At 40.8% G+C, this 20,110-nt stretch overlaps 2 protein-coding genes across 4 annotated transcripts; both read left to right on the forward strand.

Annotated features, from left to right (window-relative positions):
• Positions 1 to 2,263: 2,263 nt before the first annotated feature.
• On the forward strand, positions 2,264 to 7,859 carry LOC127767908 (YTH domain-containing protein ECT4-like). Of its 2 annotated transcripts, XM_052293391.1 has the most exons (8): positions 2,264 to 2,592; positions 3,604 to 3,687; positions 4,094 to 4,241; positions 4,324 to 4,397; positions 4,504 to 5,001; positions 5,516 to 5,860; positions 5,945 to 6,157; positions 6,436 to 7,858. In XM_052293391.1, exons 2-8 carry the CDS (start codon positions 3,685 to 3,687, stop codon positions 7,282 to 7,284), a joined length of 2,130 nt encoding a protein of 709 aa, XP_052149351.1. In that variant the 5' UTR covers positions 2,264 to 2,592; positions 3,604 to 3,684; the 3' UTR covers positions 7,285 to 7,858. The 2 variants fall into 2 exon arrangements, with proteins under 2 accessions (XP_052149351.1, XP_052149352.1); XM_052293392.1 differs by lacking the exon at positions 3,604 to 3,687 and having other exon boundaries at positions 6,436 to 7,859.
• Positions 7,860 to 12,394: 4,535 nt separating this feature from the next.
• Positions 12,395 to 17,395, forward strand: LOC127765219 (pentatricopeptide repeat-containing protein At1g56690, mitochondrial-like). Of its 2 annotated transcripts, XM_052290078.1 has the most exons (5): positions 12,395 to 14,617; positions 14,819 to 14,902; positions 14,988 to 15,234; positions 15,552 to 15,941; positions 16,382 to 17,395. In XM_052290078.1, the coding sequence occupies exon 1, from the start codon at positions 12,438 to 12,440 to the stop codon at positions 14,556 to 14,558; it is 2,121 nt and encodes a 706-aa protein (XP_052146038.1). In that variant the 5' UTR covers positions 12,395 to 12,437; the 3' UTR covers positions 14,559 to 14,617; positions 14,819 to 14,902; positions 14,988 to 15,234; positions 15,552 to 15,941; positions 16,382 to 17,395. The 2 variants fall into 2 exon arrangements, with proteins under 2 accessions (XP_052146038.1, XP_052146039.1); XM_052290079.1 differs by lacking the exon at positions 14,988 to 15,234.
• The last annotated feature ends 2,715 nt before the right edge of the window (positions 17,396 to 20,110 follow it).

Here is a 20,110-nt window from a genome sequence, read left to right on the forward strand (position 1 = left end):
GTTATCCAAACACACTCAACAACGAGAGAAGTCCCAATCGAAGTTCAGGATCAGCGCACAGCAGACACCAAGGCTAAATACTTATCAACTTGTCTATGTTCAAACTTAATTTCTGAACAAAGGTATTAGGTTCGAAGTTCAGTCAACTGAACATATATAGCTCATGTTTAAGAGAGCTTCTGTGATGTTTCAAGCATGTTGTAAACTGGTGATGACTATACATACTGAACAGTTGGCAACATGCTCGCAGGGCGGGTACTACCTTCGTCTGCTCGAGACAACGAAAACACACAACATGATTAAAAAAATGCTGTAAACTTTCGGTCACTATCCAGTAGTATCCACTAGCAACATTCTGAAAGGTGTTTCCTTTGATATCGAATCCTATCCGAATTCTGAAATCCGCTTCTAACCGCCATGATCCACTTGCTGAGTTGATGTCAGCTTAAGATCATGGAGGTCAGCATGTGTTGTTTAATCCTGTAGAAGAAGAAACGCAAGTTTGTTACAGTCTCTCGCAGAACGGCAGATGTACTCATTTCGTCTCCGAATAAACAAACTTAGTATTAAATACAATATAGTATAGTACTTATAAATCTAAACATGTTACATTCTGTATTATGTTTTATTTATTTTCGGATACAGAGAGAATAGACATCAACAAAGGCCTGGTTTAGTTTTTAATTTTTTTCCAAAAACATCTCATCAAATCTTTGGAGATATGCATGGAGCATTAAATATAAATAAAAATAAAAACTAATTGCACAGTTTGCATGAAAATAGCAAGACTGATCTTTTGAGCCTAATTAGTTCATGATTAGACACAAGTGCTATAGTAACCCACATGTGCTAATGATGGCTTAATTAGGCTCAAGAGATTCGTCTCACAGTTTCCAGGCGAGTTATGAAATTAATTTTTTTATTGAGAGAATCCCTTATATGCCACTCTAAATTAACCGGCTCCCTTATATGCCACTTCAAATTGGCTTCTCCCTTTTATGTCACCGGTTCAAGTTTCTCCTCCCTTTTATGCCATTACCGTCGGTCCACCGTCAGTTGACCGTTAACTTCATTGTAAAAAAGACGCATTTGCTCTTTAGAATTAGTATACAACCAATAATAGGTATTTTAGTACTAATATAGCTACTGGATACAACATATGAAAATTGATTTTTTCTGCATCACATGCAATTTTAGCCATTACCATCACAAATAAATTTTCAATGTAAGCATGAAACATGCAGTTTTCCAACAATATTTTTAATATAAAGAGCATTTTTCACTGGTTTTGACAAAATTTTGTTCACTCAAAAAGGATTTAAAATAAATTAGTTATGATTTTTTGAAGTTTACACATTTTTTAGTTGAGAGGGCATATTGGTCATTTACGAAAAAAACTAACCTTTGACTAACAGTCAACTAACACTATAGTGGTGGGAGTGGCATAAAAGGGTAGAAAAACTTAACTAGTGGCATAGCTACCGAGATCAATGCACCTGCTGAATGGAATGGACATCCTTGGGGACAGCTGTGTAAGACTGAATTTACCATAAAATTAGACGGAAAAACTACTACAAAGATCACAAGAAACCCAGCTCAAAGTGAATGGAGAGAGAACCCTGTGCCTTGGAAGGATCTGAAGCTGTTCGGACACTTATAGACAAGTGAACTCCAATCCAGGATCCCTCGAAAAGTGAAGTGAACTAGCCAGGTAGTGGGATCAGTTGGAGCACGTAGGAATGCCGACCACTACATAAGCCGCAGGCGGAGAAAGCTTGAAGAGCTTCCCTTCATTCGCTTCGCGGGAGTCGCACACAGCACATAGCTAGAAGTCAGAGGGCCCGTACTACCTGCCTAACCCTTTGCTCCGAGGGAGAAGCCAATTTTGAGTGGCATATAAGGGAACTGGTCAAATTCTAGTGGCATATAAGGGATTCTCTCTTTTTTATTCGTGTCTGAAAACCCATTTCGACATCAGGTTAAACGTCCTATGTGACACCCGAAAATTTTCTTTTCGCGAAATAAACACACCCAAAAGCTCAAACTCTGGACGTGCCGCCGGCTTCTGCCGGTAAAACATTGAACCAGTCACACCATTCTTTTTCTGAATGAACAAAAAAGGCACAGCTCCTTTTCTTTCCCACCAAGAAAGACAAGGCACAGCACAGTGCCCCACCCATCATCATCCATCACAGCCCGGCCATGTCACGGCAAAAGGGCGGCCACTTCACCTCGTCGTCACCAGAAAAACTTTTCTTTTTCTTTTTCCCCCATTTCTTTCACAAACGCAAACACACAACCCTCTCGCCCTCCTCCTCCTCCTCCTCCTTTCCCTTCTCTCCTCGCCTTCGCCTTCGCCTCCTCTCCTCCCGACCTCCCCCATCGCGTCGCCGCGACGCCACCATGCTCGCTCCTCGCGCGTCCTAGTAGCGGCTGACGCACCTCCCTCCCTCCCCCTTCCGCGCGCCATGGCTCGGGTCTCCGCCGCCGCAGCCGCCGCGGAACGCCAGCTCGCCGTGGCCTGATTGATTGTTTGATTGATTGGGCTACGTCGACCGTCTCCCTCGCTCTCTCTCTGCGCGTGCTTTTACGGTAGTCCCCCCCTTGACCCCTTTCGGTGCGCTGTTGCGATTCTGTGGTGAATTCGATTTAAGGGTGGATTTCTCTGGGTACGAATGGATATGGTGGTGCCGGGTAATGATTGTTTTGTGGGCGTGACGGGTGATTGGATACGGTGGTTTTTCAGTAGTGGTAGTCTTGTGTTAGGGTTGTTGATTGCGCACGGATTTCCTCTGTTGTCTTGAGCTAAATTGCCAGAATTGGTGGTTCGGATGTTGATAAACGCCTAGGTAGTACCTGTTAGGTTCGTTCAATTTGTCACCAGAATAATTTCTGAACGAATTTTTGCCAGTCTGGGTGTTGGTTTGCTTCTTGTTCTGGTGCCGTTGGAGGGCTAATTCTGCAAGAACTACAGTTATCTGCTCGTTTTGGATGGTTATCTGGTGAGCTGAACGGCTGCATGGTGCCAATTTGCTCCGAGGTGAAAACCTTGCTTGGGAATTAGAGTTGACTGCTAGTGCTGATGTATCTTTGGAGCTTTGGTGATCAAAGCCTCAAAGGACATGACCTGTGCAATAAACAATTACACCTTCTTGCAACTTGGCTGCATTACTTTGACAAAGTTTTCTAGTAGACTCTGCAGCCAATTGCATGGGAAACAAAAATCACCACTTCAATTGTTCTGCGGAATTATCCCAAGTCCCGAGTTTTCTGTTGTGTGCAGAAAAGAATACGTGGTGCTTAATTTGCATCAATATTCTATGCTTCCTCGAGCATCAGCACGTATGCCAGAATTAGTATATTTTAGTTGCTTGTGGTTTTGTTAGACTTGGGTCTGTTGTTAGTACAGTGGTCCTGATTGTACTATGGAATATATTCCATTATTAACAATCTGTGCTTAAATTTTAATGTAGGTACTAGGCCTTTGAGTTGTTATACAACAACTTTTTTTTTCTGGAGAAAGATGTCTCCAAGTTTGTAGTATTCACTCTGTTTTTCTCAATCAACAGTAAAATCTGACCCCCTTTTTTTATCTTTTTTCAGAATCTCGTAGGCATTTACCTATTGTCAAAAACCAGCACTTCTGATCCAAAAAGGATACAAAATTGAGAGTTAGAGATATCCATGGTAACTTTATCCTGCAACATAAAACCTTCATGCAGACTGATGCGTTTGTTGTATTGTTTCTTTATTTTGTTTCTCGATGCCTTTGACAATTCAGAGCAATAGAGTTCATTAATTTGAGCTGTTCATTTTTTTAATTTAGATGATTCTAGACTTGTGTTTTTCTCCAATCTGCAGAAAGATTGCATATTGTTCTTCTGATATGCTTTATAAATATATTCATATCTTCCTCCAATAAAAAGAGGAAATGAAAACAACAAAGTTTACATGAAAAAGGAGTTGATTTTTAACTGCAGACACAATGGTGCCTTTTGTGTTTGATAAAGGACTGCAGAATTTTTTTTTATCTCATGAGTATTTGGAGATATTGGTTGTCCCACACTTAGTGGCTGTGTTTCTATTGTTTCAGATGCCTGGTTTTGGTACAAGTTCTTCCATGGGTTCTGCATCTCACCCTGCTAGAATCGAGTATAACACAAGTAGCAATGTGTCATCTCAATACATATATGAGCAGGGTCTTTATTATCCAGCAACAAACGGCTATGCTTACTATGCAGGTGTGTGTTCCCCTAGCCTCAATCTATTTATATTTGTGGGTTCAATCCTCGATGCTTATTGTTTTGGTTTCACTTTTGGAAGGCTTTGAGCCACCAGTTGAATGGAGTGATCACACTAATTTTGTGGGGGTAGATGGTCAAAACCTACAACTTTCAGTAAGTTTCATAGTAGAACCCTGGTTATTATTATGATTAGAACATTTTTAAATTATTTATTATTATTGTGATTGTTTCTTGATGACTATTTTTTTTGGTTGCACAGAATGAAAACCTTCCATATGTATATTGCACACCTGGCTATGGTTTTTCTTATTACTCCCCAGATCAGTACACCTATATGCCTGGCATGGTAATGGGAGTTGATGGCTCTTTTGTAGGAAGCCAACAGTATTTTGCTAGTCCATATCAACTTCCTGGCTCGCCATCTGGTTTCTTCCCGATGTCTATTCAGCCCACCACAGATTTCAGCTCAACTGTTTCTGCAGAACCTCCTTTACTTAGTACTGGCACTGGTACATCTGCTGTTGCTAGTAGGCTTGCTAACACCAGTATGAAAAACAAATATCAGATGTCTGGAAATACAGCTCCAGCTTCTCAGACTGCCCCTTCTGGAAGTCCAGCTGTTGTACGTCCTCAGCAGGCCTACGAAAACGAAAGCACAAATAAGCCATCTAATCCGCCTGATGCTAACATGAGTAGGCGTGACAAATCCTCAACCTCCCTTGTCACAGTTCCAGTGGATGCTTCATCGACTGACAAGGTATTTGATTAAACTTGAATATATACAGTTTAAGAGTTGCACCTTCTGGCACCAAAAGGAAAAATACACAAGTACTTTCTTTTTTTTGTATATAAAAAATGTGCATACTTCTGCCTTTATTTTGCTATAGTTCTCATCTGTACTTCTGGGCTTTAGTATTTTATTGCTTTTGGAGACTATGTACCTAGTATGTGTTAATGTTCATACTGAACACTGAGTTAGGACCTACAATAATCTATTGGCTTGCATTGTGGATTCTAATTAAAAGTAATGCAGTACTAAAAGCAAACATTCTTATGCTCCCTCATTTTTCTTCTTCTGTTTGTTTACTTCGTGAAAATTATTCGTTGTCTCATGGAGTTACGGTACCATTCTTTACGTCACTTTCATGATGCTGTTTCTTTTGCAGTAAACAGCCTCTTTTGTTATACCCATCAGCTACCAACTAGCGTTCACAAGTATTATGTTTCCAAAACTTATATTAAACCTAGAGTTTTGATTATGCCACCTGCAGGATGGAAAATCTGATGAAGGTAATCAGTCAAAAGAACATGTGCAATCCATTCAGGTTACTTCAGGTCCCATGTCCGGCGAAAGTGGACAAGGCAAAGCAACATCAAACAGTACATTGGAAAAAATTATGATACATCCTGACCAATACAATAAGGTTCACTTTACTGTTGATCATCCAGATGCCAAGTTTTTTGTCATCAAATCTTACAGCGAGGATGATGTACATAAGAGCATTAAATATGATGTATGGTCAAGCACACCTAATGGCAACAAGAGGTTGGATGCAGCCTACTCAGATGTACAAGGAAGAGCTCTGGGAAAGTGTCCAATATTTCTCTTTTTTTCTGTGAGTGTTGATGAGTCCTCTTTTTTCTTTTCTTTTCATAAAATTGTTATTTGTGAATTTGACTTACTAACACTTATACTTTAGGTTAATGCTAGCGGGCAGTTCTGTGGTGTTGCTGAAATGGTTGGCCCTGTTGATTTTCACAAAGACATGGATTTCTGGCAGCAGGATAAGTGGTCTGGGAGCTTCCCGGTGAAGTGGCACCTAGTAAAGGATGTGCCCAACTCCACCTTTCGGCACATTATATTAGAGAATAACGAGAACAAGCCTGTTACCAACAGCCGGGATACACAAGAGGTAAATTTTGATAAATTTCCTGGAATACAATGATTATATACTGTGTGTTGTATCAATATGTTCAGTTACTTAAACAGTTGAAAGTCTAGAGGTCGAAATAATTGAAATATAGATGGAATTATGGAACTGTAAAATCTTATAGTTTATTTGTTCTAATCTAACATGGTTCTTCTGTCTATTGTTATATAGTATATACACATTTGAATATGCTTTTATTGAACCTCCCTAACTAGGGTCACCATGTGTTAATGTCCTGATGACTGACTTCTTTTGTGTAGATTCCTTTTAAGTCTGGGACAAACATGCTGAAGCTATTTAAGGATGGCCCATTGACAACATCTATTCTTGATGACTTCTCGTTTTATGAAGGGAGACAGAAAGCAATGCTAGAAGAGAAATGCAGACGTTCGGGTAGAAATTTTGATGTACGCATGTATGTTCCAGCATTTATCACTAAAAGCAGTGTTGTTGCGGTAGGTGAACCTTCAGAAGTAGGTAAAGGCCAGTTTAGCAGCAAAGATCTACATTCAGGGGATGTTGAACAGGATAATGGTGCATGTGAGCAACCTGACAAGCTGAACCAAATGAAAGACATACTGGCCACTGAAGCACTCAAAACGGATGGTGGAGCATTTGTTGGGCAACTTGAGCATGCAAAAACAAACCAAGGTAGTTTAGATGCCAGAGTTGATCATCAGAGTGAACATTGTTCCTGTTCTAACCCACCAGAAAACGGTGAAAGAAAACCTGATAGCTTGAGCGAACTAGTAAAACTAAATGGGAAGAGTCAGCGTGATTCTGAAGCACAACCTGGAATAAACTTATCAGAACCCAATTATTCTTCTGTCAAGAAAGGTCTTCCTGAAGAGTTCTGTGGTCAGAACCCCTCAAATTTTATGAAAGAGGGAGGAGCTGGTACAGTCGAGGATAGAAAGTCTACAAAATTTGTTACCAAATCACAGGGCTTTCCATCTAGTCGAGTGAGCAAGGAAGCGAAAGGCAATGGTAATGAGATGGCAAGGATCACTACAACTGGTGTTGTGAAGGTTGGCTCAGTGCACATCAAGGTAAATGTGGCAGGTGAGCCGTCATCAGAGATTATAGGTGATGAAAATGGGCTTCCCTGAGAGTTTAAACGAATGGTGCAGAAGGAACGGATGGTGTTAACTGTTTAGTGGGGCGTGTGTCTCTTTGGGGGTTGGGAGGGAGGGTTGGGTGGTGAGGTGAGGTGAGGTGAGGTCTTAGCTTAATGATTAATTGTGTTGGTCAGGTTTTGCTTTTTGCGGGCATTACAGTTCAGTGAGCTTGACATTGAGGTTGCTATTGGGTATAGGCATTTCGCTTTGTTTTTTGGGTACATAACCTCCAACAGGTCATAGATGTTTTGTGGTGGGAAAAATGTTTCCATTTTGTTGTTATGGCAGGCAGTCCTTTAGTTTCATCTGCTCATATTTGGTGAGTGAATGATATCAAAGGAGAGGAGCCATTCATTGTTGACAGCGACTGGGTTTTGCATTTGGTGGTATTGGGTGAAATGTAATCGTGTTCACCATTATACCGAATTACCAATACAGAAAATATCGAGTACTGATTTGCTCATGACTAGTATTGACCAGCAACTGTTCTCTCGTGTGTGATGTTTTCTGCCGGCTTGCATAAGTTGATACTTATGTGCGTCGTATTGGAACCATTTTGTAAAACTAGTAATATACCCGTGCTAACGCTACGGCGATTTTTTATAACACAATGGTGATAGGTAGATTAATGTTGAGAATCAAACAACTATAGTGGCCAACAAATCATACTTGTTGCTCACAATATACTAATTTAATGCAAAACTTGCTGATACATAAAACCCAAACCCATTGCATGATCAACTACGCTTGAGCTGTCACAAGGGTAGGGATGAAAACGGATCGGAAACGAACGAAAACTAGTTTTATCATATTCGTTTTCATTTTTTTTTCGGAATCAGAATCGAAAACTTGGATACGGAAATGAAATTGAATATTATCGAATACAGATACGGAGCGAATACGAGACGGAACGAATATTTACCGGTATATAAAAAACCCCTCAAATACAGTTTCTTGATCAAGGAAGAGATATCGCTTATTATTTTAGTTCAACATCTCTAACATTTATATCGTCAATTTTGTAGACGGTCCCACAAACGTATGTGAAAATCGATTTTCATGGCTATTCCTCTAAGAGATCTATATGCAAATATGATTATCATTTTCTATTCCCATGACCTTTTACTAGATGTATAACTTACTTACCATTGTATAAATTGGAGATGTTATTTATTTTACTTCACATCTTCGAAACTTGTAATGTTTGTTTTATACTTTAAATGCTTTCAAATACAAATGTTGTAAACTGCAAAGTGGTAGATCCCGTTGAGCTCTACAACTTAGATATGGAACATATCTTCATCCGATGTCATTTGAATTATAGATCTGAGATTTTGTAAAAATTAATATGGTATATTATAATGAATATCTAGACCCTTAAATGACCTCAAATAATAAAATAGTCAATAAGAAAGTTATAATCTCATCGAGCTCTATAATGTTGATATAAAGTTTGTCTTCATCTGATTCCGTATGAAAAAGTTATGTATATATATGTTTTTTTTTAAATTTACTCAATGTCTGCGGATATCCGAAAAAAGTTCCGGATAGTTTTCGACCGTTTTCCGATTCCGACGGATAGTACCCTTACTGTATTTGTTTTCGTTTCCGAGAAAAAAATCCGAATTCATTTCCGAATCCGAGAATTTCCAGATAGTTCTGACCGAAACTATCCGAATCCGAAAAATGGTCTGGATGGACGGAAACTATCCGAACCAGTTTCAACCCTACACAAGGGTAAGGGTTCTCTGAAAAATAAGAGCACATACAACAATAGTGGAGATCAAACATAGTTTACAGGGTCATTCACATCTAATTACAAGTGCAATAAGCATTCTTTCTCCTTTTCTAGCCTCTAAAAATAGGAACACTGATTCAAAAGAATAAGAAGCTAGTTCACCCATCCCTATTCTCCCAAGTTACTCTAGGAAGGTTGACTTTGAGGATTGTTTGATTTCTAAACAACATTCTTTAAGGTGTTGGAGAGGTTCTTGTAAAACTCCAGACATTAAAAATTACATGATTCAGTACAAGATATTCAATTGTTAAGCATCCCCGTCGGGAACCAGCAGCTGCTGCATCACTAGAGTCAACTTCTGCTCCTAATCCCATACCATAAGTATCATGATCTATAAAGTAATGCCATTCAGATAATTGATGTGAAGACTAAAAATTTTATAATACCTTCAACTCAATTGCCTTTTTGTAATGCTCCACTTAGTTTCAGAAAATGCAACTGCTACTAATGGTAGGCCACACAAGTCTTGTAGCCTTTTCCTCCACTTTTGCAGTGAGGTGAAAGTAATTTTACAAAATTTTAACTATGTTGGTAGAGCAGAGATGTTCAGTGCAAAATTACATGTCTAATTTAAACCGTACCGGGGTATTTCGTCTTCCCATAAAACAGAAAAATTAGTTGAGTCTTGTAAAGTAAAATATTAGATGTAGGGAGTTGAGCATTATCGTTGATTAGGAAATAGTTCAGGTTCTAAAGTCTAAATCAGAGATTGAGCATTACCGCTGTTTACAAATTAAACTGACCAAAATCAAATCTAAGGATGTTTCCCTGGAATTTCAGAATTGATATGTTTACACTCTTTTCCAAGAACACACGAATGTACTGCATGCCCATCAAGAAGGAAGATAGGAGGCTTAGACATATCATATTACTATATCTGGATAATAAGAGGATAATATAATTAAAGCCCTTCATCATGCTCAGAAGTAAAAGAGACAGCTGAAACTCACTGATTTAGATGTTTGGATCACTGCAGGCTGCAACATGTGATGTTCACTTTAGAAAAGAGTACACACTTCAAATTTATCTGCACTGGTCACACAACCTAATAAATTCACTGGACACCAATCTAATGACATGTATTTTGACAAAATATGTAGCAGCGAAAGTACTAATCAGCCATAAATCACATCATGAGCTACAAAACATCATCAACGTTGCACAACAAATCGACATAAAGTCATGCTTGTACTGTTGTTTCCGACTTCATAAAGATTTTCCTGTAAAACTATATAAGGAACTGGTGAATTATCAACACCAAACATGGCATATGGATATGTTATCATGAAAAATGGGTATAAACCTACAAGGCTAACCTCAACAAATGAAAATCTTCATTGATCATGATGACATAAAAGCACATGAATATGAAAAACATATGTATAGGATATTATCTAAAAAAAAAATATGTATAGGATACAAATGCATGTGCAAAACAAAGAATTGAAAAATATAAAGAAAAAACAAGGTGCGTTGTTTGTAAGTTATGAATTGATCAAAGTGTAGTATTCAAAGGACTGAAGTGTACCCAATGGTGCCATTGTTCAGAATGTGCTTAATTCATGATCACTTATCATGGACTTATCAAAGTATTGAAAAAAGAGCCCTCGATGGATGTTTAAATTCCTATGGAATTGATAGCGAAGAGAAATCAATCCTTTGTTTTTCCTATACCCAATTCTTTTGATCGCAAGGCGTGACTAATGGTATTCTAGATGTGAAATCGTATCACTACAGGAGTTCAGACTTCTTGTGTCCAAATAATGTGACGAAGTTTTATTTCGCCACTATTTATCGTAATTGTAGTGACCCAAAAAGTTTTCGCCACTGTGATACCAATCATTAATGAGAAAATGTTAAGACACCACAAGATATAGCATTAGTGTCAAATCTTTAGTGAGAAATTAATGTTTTTCCTAAAAGCAATCCTTCAATCAAAATGAGGCCTAAAATGTGGGGATTAAGGTAGCAGGGAAACTTCAACATGTTCTCGATCTTGCAGACTCTGCTCAGTTAAAATCTGGATGCTCAGGTAGACTTCCATCACCACATCAGATTTATGAGACCTACCTTAGACCATGTGAGTATTAATCAGCCCAACGGAGGACACAGGCAGCACAAGCATGGCAATGGTGCTGCATAGAAGGATTTACCATGGATGGACACAGGCAGCACAAACATACAGGGATAAACAGATGAATCATCAACATGCTTGTTGCCCTCTATCATATATTCACATTCACCAGATTTGCTAACAGTGACCACATGGCAAGCCAACTAAATAAACAGCAGAAATTCAGCCCAAAGTTAGAACTACATACTCTGTTCTGATTGAAGCTGAGCACTTTACCTTCTTCACTTACTCCCTTTGTACCATAAAAAACGAATCATAAGTACCAGATGAAATATATTCTAGTACTATGTTAAGATTCGTAGTACTAGGATATGTCATATCTGGTATTAGGTTGGTTTTTTATGGGATGGAAGGAGTACACGTCAGTCACCCATGTTTGGCCACATGATGCTAAACCCTGTTTGGATCAAGGGACTAAATTTTAGTCGCTATCACATCGGATGTTTGGACACTAATTAGAAGTATTAAACATAGACTAATGACAAAATACATTCCATAATCCTCGACTAATTCGCGAGACGAATCTATTGAGCCTAATTAATCCATGATTAGCCTATGTAATGCTACAGTGGATTATATGGATTAATCCACATGTGCTAATTATATGGATTAATTAGGCTTAAAAAATTTGTCTCGCGAATTAGCTCTCATTTATGCAATTAGTTTTATTATTAGTCTGGTTAATACTTCTAATTAGTGTTCCATGGATCCAAACACCACCTAAATCATCAATTTCTGATCCGAAGAGAGAGTACATGATTAAATCTTTGGTGAGGATGATAAATCCTCAATTCAGATCTAAAGGGAGGTAATAATGATGCTGCAGCCTACTCTCTCCGTCCAAAAAAAAGTAAATCTAGAACTAGATGTGATACATTCTAGTATAATGAATTTGAACATCTATTTAGATTTATTGTACTCAGATGTGTCACGTCCAGTAATAGATTGGTTTTGTATGATAGGAAAGGAGTACCGTAGGGTTGTCGATGGGCCGATGGCTAACACAGTATCTTCCAGTCCAATCTGTTTGTTGGCTGACACTGCTTCACTTTTACCATTCACCGTTGTCCACGACGCTTTGAAAGATGAGGAGGATACAGTGTTAGCCCATCGACAAACCATACATGGCACTATTCATGTTGCAGTATAGCCCCGTGTAACTCGACAGACTTGGCGTTACTCCATCCCCAAATTTCTCTTCCGCCAACCGCCATGCGTCTCCCGCCCGTCCGCTTCCTGCCGTCGAGCGCGGCGCCGGCGGTGGTGGCGGCGAACGCGCGCATAGCCCACCTCGCCCGGGCGGGGAACATCGAGGGCGCGAGGGCGGCCTTCGAGGCCATGCCCCTCCGCACCACCGCCTCCTACAACGCCCTCCTCGCCGGCTACTTCCGCAACCGCCTGCCGGACGCGGCCCTCGGCCTCTTCCGCCGCATGCCCTCCCGCGACCTCGCCTCCTACAACGCCCTCATATCCGGCCTCTCGCTCCGCCGCCAGACGCTCCCGGACGCCGCCGCCGCGCTCGCCTCCATCCCCTTCCCGCCCTCCGTCGTCTCCTTCACCTCCCTCCTCCGTGGGTACGTGCGCCACGGCCTCCTCGCCGACGCCATCCGCTTGTTCCAGCAGATGCCGGAGCGGAACCACGTCTCTTACACCGTGCTGCTCGGTGGACTCCTTGATGCCGGCCGTGTCAACGAGGCTCGCAGGCTGTTCGACGAAATGCCTGACAGGGATGTCGTGGCGTGGACAGCCATGCTGTCTGGGTACTGCCAGGCTGGTCGGATCACTGAGGCACGCGCTCTGTTTGATGAAATGCCGAAGAGGAATGTCGTGTCATGGACCGCGATGATCTCCGGATATGCTCAAAACGGTGAGGTGAACCTTGCAAGGAAGCTGTTCGAGGTGATGCCTGAGCGCAATGAGGTCTCGTGGACTGCAATGTTGGTTGGGTACATACAAGCTGGCCATGTTGAGGATGCTGCAGAGCTGTTTAATGCAATGCCGGAACATCCAGTGGCCGCCTGCAATGCCATGATGGTTGGGTTTGGGCAACGTGGAATGGTGGATGCTGCCAAGACAGTGTTCGAGAAAATGCGTGAGAGAGATGATGGGACATGGAGTGCCATGATTAAAGCGTATGAGCAGAACGAATTCTTGATGGAGGCACTATCTACCTTCCGTGAGATGTTGTGGAGAGGTGTCCGTCCAAACTACCCATCAGTCATCAGCATACTCACAGTGTGTGCGGCACTGGCTGTTCTTGATTATGGGAGGGAGGTGCATGCTGCAATGCTGAGATGCTCCTTTGACATGGACGTCTTTGCTGTGTCAGCATTAATCACAATGTATATAAAATGTGGAAATCTGGATAAGGCCAAGAGGGTCTTTCACATGTTTGAGCCAAAAGATATTGTGATGTGGAACTCCATGATCACTGGTTATGCTCAACATGGATTGGGGGAGCAAGCACTTGGCATATTTCATGATATGAGGTTGGCAGGAATGTCGCCTGATGGAATTACTTATATAGGGGCCCTCACAGCTTGTAGCTATACCGGTAAAGTTAAAGAAGGGAGGGAGATTTTTAATTCTATGACTGTGAATTCTTCCATCCGACCTGGAGCTGAGCATTATTCTTGTATGGTTGATTTACTTGGTCGATCAGGCCTTGTGGAGGAAGCATTTGACTTGATAAAGAATATGCCAGTTGAACCAGATGCTGTCATCTGGGGAGCTCTGATGGGTGCCTGTAGGATGCACAGGAATGCTGAGATTGCTGAGGTTGCTGCTAAGAAGCTATTAGAGCTAGAGCCTGGGAATGCTGGACCGTATGTCTTACTCTCTCACATTTATACATCCGTTGGGAGGTGGGAAGATGCTTCTAAGATGCGGAAATTCATTAGCTCAAGGAATTTGAACAAGTCACCAGGCTGTAGTTGGATAGAGTACGACAAGAGGGTGCATCTTTTCACATCTGGTGATGTATTAGCACATCCAGAACATGCCGCTATTCTTAGGATATTGGAAAAACTAGATGGGCTATTGATGGAGTCTGGTTACTCGGCTGATGGAAGCTTTGTGCTTCATGATATAGATGAGGAGCAAAAGTCTCATAGCTTGCGGTATCATAGTGAGAGACAGGCTGTGGCATATGGACTACTGAAAATCCCAGAAGGAATGCCCATTCGTGTCATGAAAAACCTCAGGGTTTGTGGTGACTGCCATTCTGCAATAAAGTTGATTGCAAAGATCACTTCTAGGGAAATCATACTAAGAGATGCCAATAGATTCCATCATTTCAAAGATGGGTTTTGCTCATGCAGGGACTACTGGTGAGGTGAATAGTCTGGTCTTTTCCTTTCTCAGCACCTTCCCTTTAGTGATCCTTCCATTTGGTGAGTCTTCTATCAAGGACCTTGGTTTCTCAAATTATCTTGTTTGTTAACCCTTCTAATTTTTTGTGTCTCAGTAGCTGAGAACAGAGATCCTTGGTTTCTCAAATAAAACTGTCAACTATGAACACATTATATTAATTTCATTATTACAGCTCTTTTCTATATCTAATTTAATAATATCTGGTTTTAAAACTTATTCAGGATCCAGGTTTCAAAACGTCCATTTGACCGTGAAGTACACCATCCGTTGCAGGCTAACTGCATCTGGTCAATTGTCCTGTCGAGGTATGCTGAACCATTCACAGTGTAATGCAGGGTGCTGCTTTAAGGGCCTGTTTGGTAGGGTTCTAACTCCAAAATTTAACTTCAGGAGTTGGGTTTGGAGTGGAGTTGTGAAGCTGTCTAAATCCAGCTGCACCTCTTTAGTTCATTTTGTGAGAGCACTTCAGCCAGCTCCACCCGAAGCTCCACTACCTTTTCGGGTGGAGCTGAAATCGTTTGATTGGGCTCCAGCTCCAGGAGAGGTGGAGCTAGAGCCAAAGCTGTGCCAAACAGACCCTAAGTAACATCACATCTTAGAAATCAGAGTTAAGCACTTACGCTGAACTAGAATATGGGTAAGTATGTTATCCTCAGATAAAACACAGATGCAAATCATTTCCTTGTACATGGTTTCATTGACTTTCAAAAGTAGCATTTTATATTTTGAATTGTTAAATCCCCCAAAGAAAGCTGCAAGGTAAAAATTACTTCATACTTCCTCCTTCCCAAATGTCGCAACATAGGACCGGATTTGACACAACCTAGCACAACAAATCTAGACAGACCAAATCCGGTCTTAGGTTGATATATTTTGGATGGTGGTAGTATGTTATTTACTCACCCCATTTATGTGTATATGTTGGCATTTCACATTGAACTATCATTTTTGCAGATACATGATCCACTACTCGGCACTTCAGCCTAAACACTCTATATATTGTGTTTAATTTGGTGGAGCTAAACTTTGGGATAGTTGTAGCATGAAAAACAAGCAAATTGCTGTGGTGGTTCATCAGGCAGGCTTTCTGATCATAAATTTTCTTGTGAATATTGAGTTCAGAAGATATCCATCTAATTTTTGGAACAATCCTGTGGATGATTTGATTGGTTATCAACGATTCAAGAATCAGCATAAGGCAGGCTTTCTGATCATAAATTTTCTTGTGACTGAGTTCAGAAGATATCCATCTAATTTTTGGAACAATCCTGTGGATGATTTGATTGGTTATCTTATCTACGATTAAAGATTTAGCAGTAAACAGTTGACCAACAGCGGATCCAGGTAAACCTAGCAGCGTTCTGCCAAAAATGAAATTGTATTACTTTCTAGGATAAAATACTAGAATTATTTCAAAAATACTGACCAACTCTAGAATTATTTATTTTACTATTACAAATATATGTGATTTTTTAAATCGTTTTTTATCAAATCTTTTGAATATGAAATTTGAATTCATCTTGCTCATTGATAAATTGATGAGGTATCAATTTTCATCAATTTGGCATCGCTCTGCAAGATGTGCAATTATTACTTATGAATCCAGAAGATGTGCTGAGTTGGAGTTATATATCATTATAACTTGGAAATAAAATTGATTAAAATATATTCTTGTTGTTATTTGTACTTCACTATAAGAGCATTCACTAAAAATCTTTGCTTGTATAAAATTTTGAGTTGGTGGTGATAGTGGTTTCATTGATTCACCTTGATATTTTCTGTAGGTATTAATTTTGGAGGATCTTTGTTAAAGTACGGGATTGTTGATGACATGACAACATTCTTTGTGGCTTGGCAATATGATATATTTTTTTATGCAATTTTATGAATGGAGTATAAAAGGGTTAAGTCCGATTTACCCCCCTAAACTCTTGCGAAAGTACGCTGTACCCCCCTAAACTATAATACCAGACATAATACCCCCTTAAACTATTTAATCCGGACACTTAACCCCCCGCGACCAATTTCGGCTGGTTTTACCCGTTTGATCCGACGTGGCACATCCACGTGGCAAATGATGTGGCAATAACATAAAAATACCCCTCCCCTCCCACACACACTATCTCTCCCTTTCTCCCGTGAAAAATTCCCCAACCCAAACCCCTAACCCTAGCGGTGGAGGCGGAGCTTGGCGGCGCGGCGGCGTGGTGAATGGCGGCGCAGGCGAGGCTCTGCGGTGCTGCGGCGCGGCACGACGCTCGCGCGGCTGTGCGGCACACGCGCGGCTGCGCAGCAAACAGCTCTCGCGCGGCGGGGCAGCGGTGAGGCGCGCGCGTGGCGGCGCAGCGGCGCGGCGCTCGTAGGGCGGTGCGGCACACACGCGGCGGCGAGGCGCACGCGAGGCGCACTCGCAGAGCTTCGATCTGCACTTACTGATGCAAAAGTGCAGATGGAGGCCAACACTGTTAGGCACAAGGAACATATGGGAGCAATGGAGAAGCAAAAGGATAGTGGAAATGCTAATCTAGTTAATATACGAGAGAATGAAAGATGTGTGGTTATGTATGCATTAGTAGCATGCGTATTTGTAATTCTGGGGTTGTATGTTAAGTTGTGATCTTCCTGTATATGCAGTGTATTAGCATGTAATCAGTACTGATATATGTCATGGAGGCTATCTGAACCAGCATGTTTCTCAATTTGTGATGGTCATGTTTTGTGCAATAAAGTGTGTGTGCAGTTAGTATAAATCAATCACAAAGGCTATTTGGAATAGCACAAGGCAACATATGCTTCAGTGAACATTTTCAACCAGTGAATGTTTTTCAACTAAATTAAATCACTTAGCCATAAGTTTCGCATTACCACCAAAATAAGCATCACTAGCCAATAGCCACAAGTCTGGCTTTACAGCCAAAAGAAACTTGTCATCAGAGTCACAAATCTGACATTACAACCAAAATATCTATATATGTCATCAGGCCACAGCCAGCCTCCTAACTTGAAGTAGGCCTCCTAACTTGAAGTTTTTTCCTTGGTGGTCCTTGAGTTGCTGCTGCTACTGTAATAGCATGGTCAGACTTAGGAGAATGCTACAAGAAGAGATGTGTTAGCAAGCAAGAAAGCATAGGAGGCTATTTTAGTAGTAATTACATGGTAAAAACTTACAATCTTGTGTGCAACAGCAGCTTGAACTTGAACTAAGTGGTCCAGCTGCTTGAACTAAGTGGTCTGTGGTAGATGCCCTTTTCTTCACTTTTGAGGAGCTCTTCTTGACAATAGGCCTAGATTGTGCACTGGACGAAGCCTAAGCAGTGCTTGCATTTCTCTTTGCACAAGTTGTCTTGTTGTGTCCAATTCCCTTGCATCTTCTACACCTAATGATAGTGCCCACTTTTGACACCCTGGTTGCTTTGGGTTTTTCATGTGGCTCCCTTCTCCTCTCCTTCTTTGGTCTACCTGGCATTTTAACATAGGGAGGTGCAGCAGGCTTGGATCTCTTAGATATTGGCCAGCTATGAATGCCTTCCACAGGCTCAAGGCAATGTTCATATGTTGACATGAATGCTTTCACTGAGTAGCAGGAGGCAATATAATCATCAAGGCTATTGGTTTTGTAGTGGATGCAAGCAATAGCATGACAGCAAGGGAGCCCTGCTAACTGCCAATATCTACAAGAGCAAGTTCTGCTTTGAAGGTTGACTGTGAACCTTTGTTCATGATGTTTCACTTCAAATTTGTCATTTCCATTTGAAATTGCATGGCAAAATCCAGATTCTGTAACATAAGCATTGAGTTTCTTAAGTATGTTTGGACAGATTGGTCCTATCCACTTCTCCATTTTGGTCCTATGCTCATGTATCCTAATCATAACTTTTCTTCTGATAGCTTCAAGCATACTGATTATAGGCAGAAACCTAGCCTCAACAATCCATTTGTTGAAGGATTCACACATATTGTTGTCAACCGAGTCATAATTTGATCCTAACTTGAACCATGCCCGGCTCCAGTGGTGAGGATCAGTTTTCATGATAGCCTCGGCTCCTTCCCTTGTGCATTGTGCTAGCTTTGCTTTTGCTAACATAAATAGAGGCCTACATGGAGCTTTGGCACACCTCCAAAATTTTTTTTTGCCATTCCCTATTCTTGAACTTCTTCCTCCAATTGGCATAAATGTGCCTAGCACAATTTCTATGCTCAGCTTTAGGTATCCAGGTTTCAACAGCATTAATAATTCCCTTTTGTTGATCTGATATGACCACCCAACCATCACCATCACCAGCAACAAGATCTTTGAATAGCAAAGCACAAAACCAGTCCCATGAGTCATTGGTCTCTTTCTCCACTACTGCCCAAGCAATTGGGTACATCTGGTTATTTGCATCCCTCCCTAATGCACATAGTAACTCACCATTGGTTGATCCCTTGAAAAAACAACCATCTAGTCCAACAACTCTTCTACAACTAGCAAGGAATCCTTTCTTACAAGCATTAAGGCATACGTAGATTCTTTGGAACACATGAGTTGGACTATCACTATCAAGAGTGACTACTACTGTATTGCCTGGGTTACTTCTTAGTAGCTCAAGTTGGTAGTCAAATATCCTTGAATACTCACACCTTGTTGCATCATAAAGTTTCTTCAGAACATGTGCCTTTGCTCTCTTACACTGAGGAACACTGACATTTGCAAACATTTCTTCAGAAACAGTAGAAATCATATTCTTGATACTCCATGTTGGGTTATCTCTAATCATCTTCTCATACTTCTCTGCAATTCTTGTTGATGTTACCATTGGATTATCTTTCCTCTGAGGGCATGTGTGTCTATCAGTAAAGCTTGTGATTTGCCAACTATTGGTCCTAGTCTTTTTGAGAAGACAGACCCAAGGACACAATTTCCACTCACATTTTGCTCTGACTCTATCACCCTCATCCTTTACAAACTCCACATACCTTCTGTTGGCTAGTGCAAGTTTTATAACTGCATCCTTGAACTCTTTCTTACAATCAAATAGCTGGCCTAGAGTAAAAGTCGGAGTGCTGCTACTACTACCTCTGAACCTTGGATACTTACTCCTTTTAGTGATCAACTGACCATCACTATCCTCTTCAAATGAATCATCTACACTACTGTCATCATAAGGTGTTGCATTTCCATCATCCTCAATCTGTACTAGTGCTTTCTCACTCCTCTGACTAGCTCTTTCTCCACAAAACACATCATCGAGATCAGCAACTTGACCATCCTTCAGCTTCTTCTGAAACTCCTTAAATGATTTCATGATCTCATTTGCTTCCTCATCCTCCTCTGAAGAGCAGTTGTCCCCACCTAAATAATCACTATCAGAATCAGAATCACTTTCAGCACTATAAGGAACCAACTGATCACTTTGTGCTACCACTTGTGCCTCTTCCTTGTCCTTCTTAGCAAGATTATGGCACTGTCTCAGTGACTCAATTTGTCCCTGAGTCTTATCTGGTATTGATGTTACTATCATAACAGGCTTCTT

Source organism: Oryza glaberrima, chromosome 3 (assembly GCF_000147395.1).
Source record: "Oryza glaberrima chromosome 3, OglaRS2, whole genome shotgun sequence".
NCBI classification, from domain to species: domain Eukaryota; kingdom Viridiplantae; phylum Streptophyta; class Magnoliopsida; order Poales; family Poaceae; genus Oryza; species Oryza glaberrima.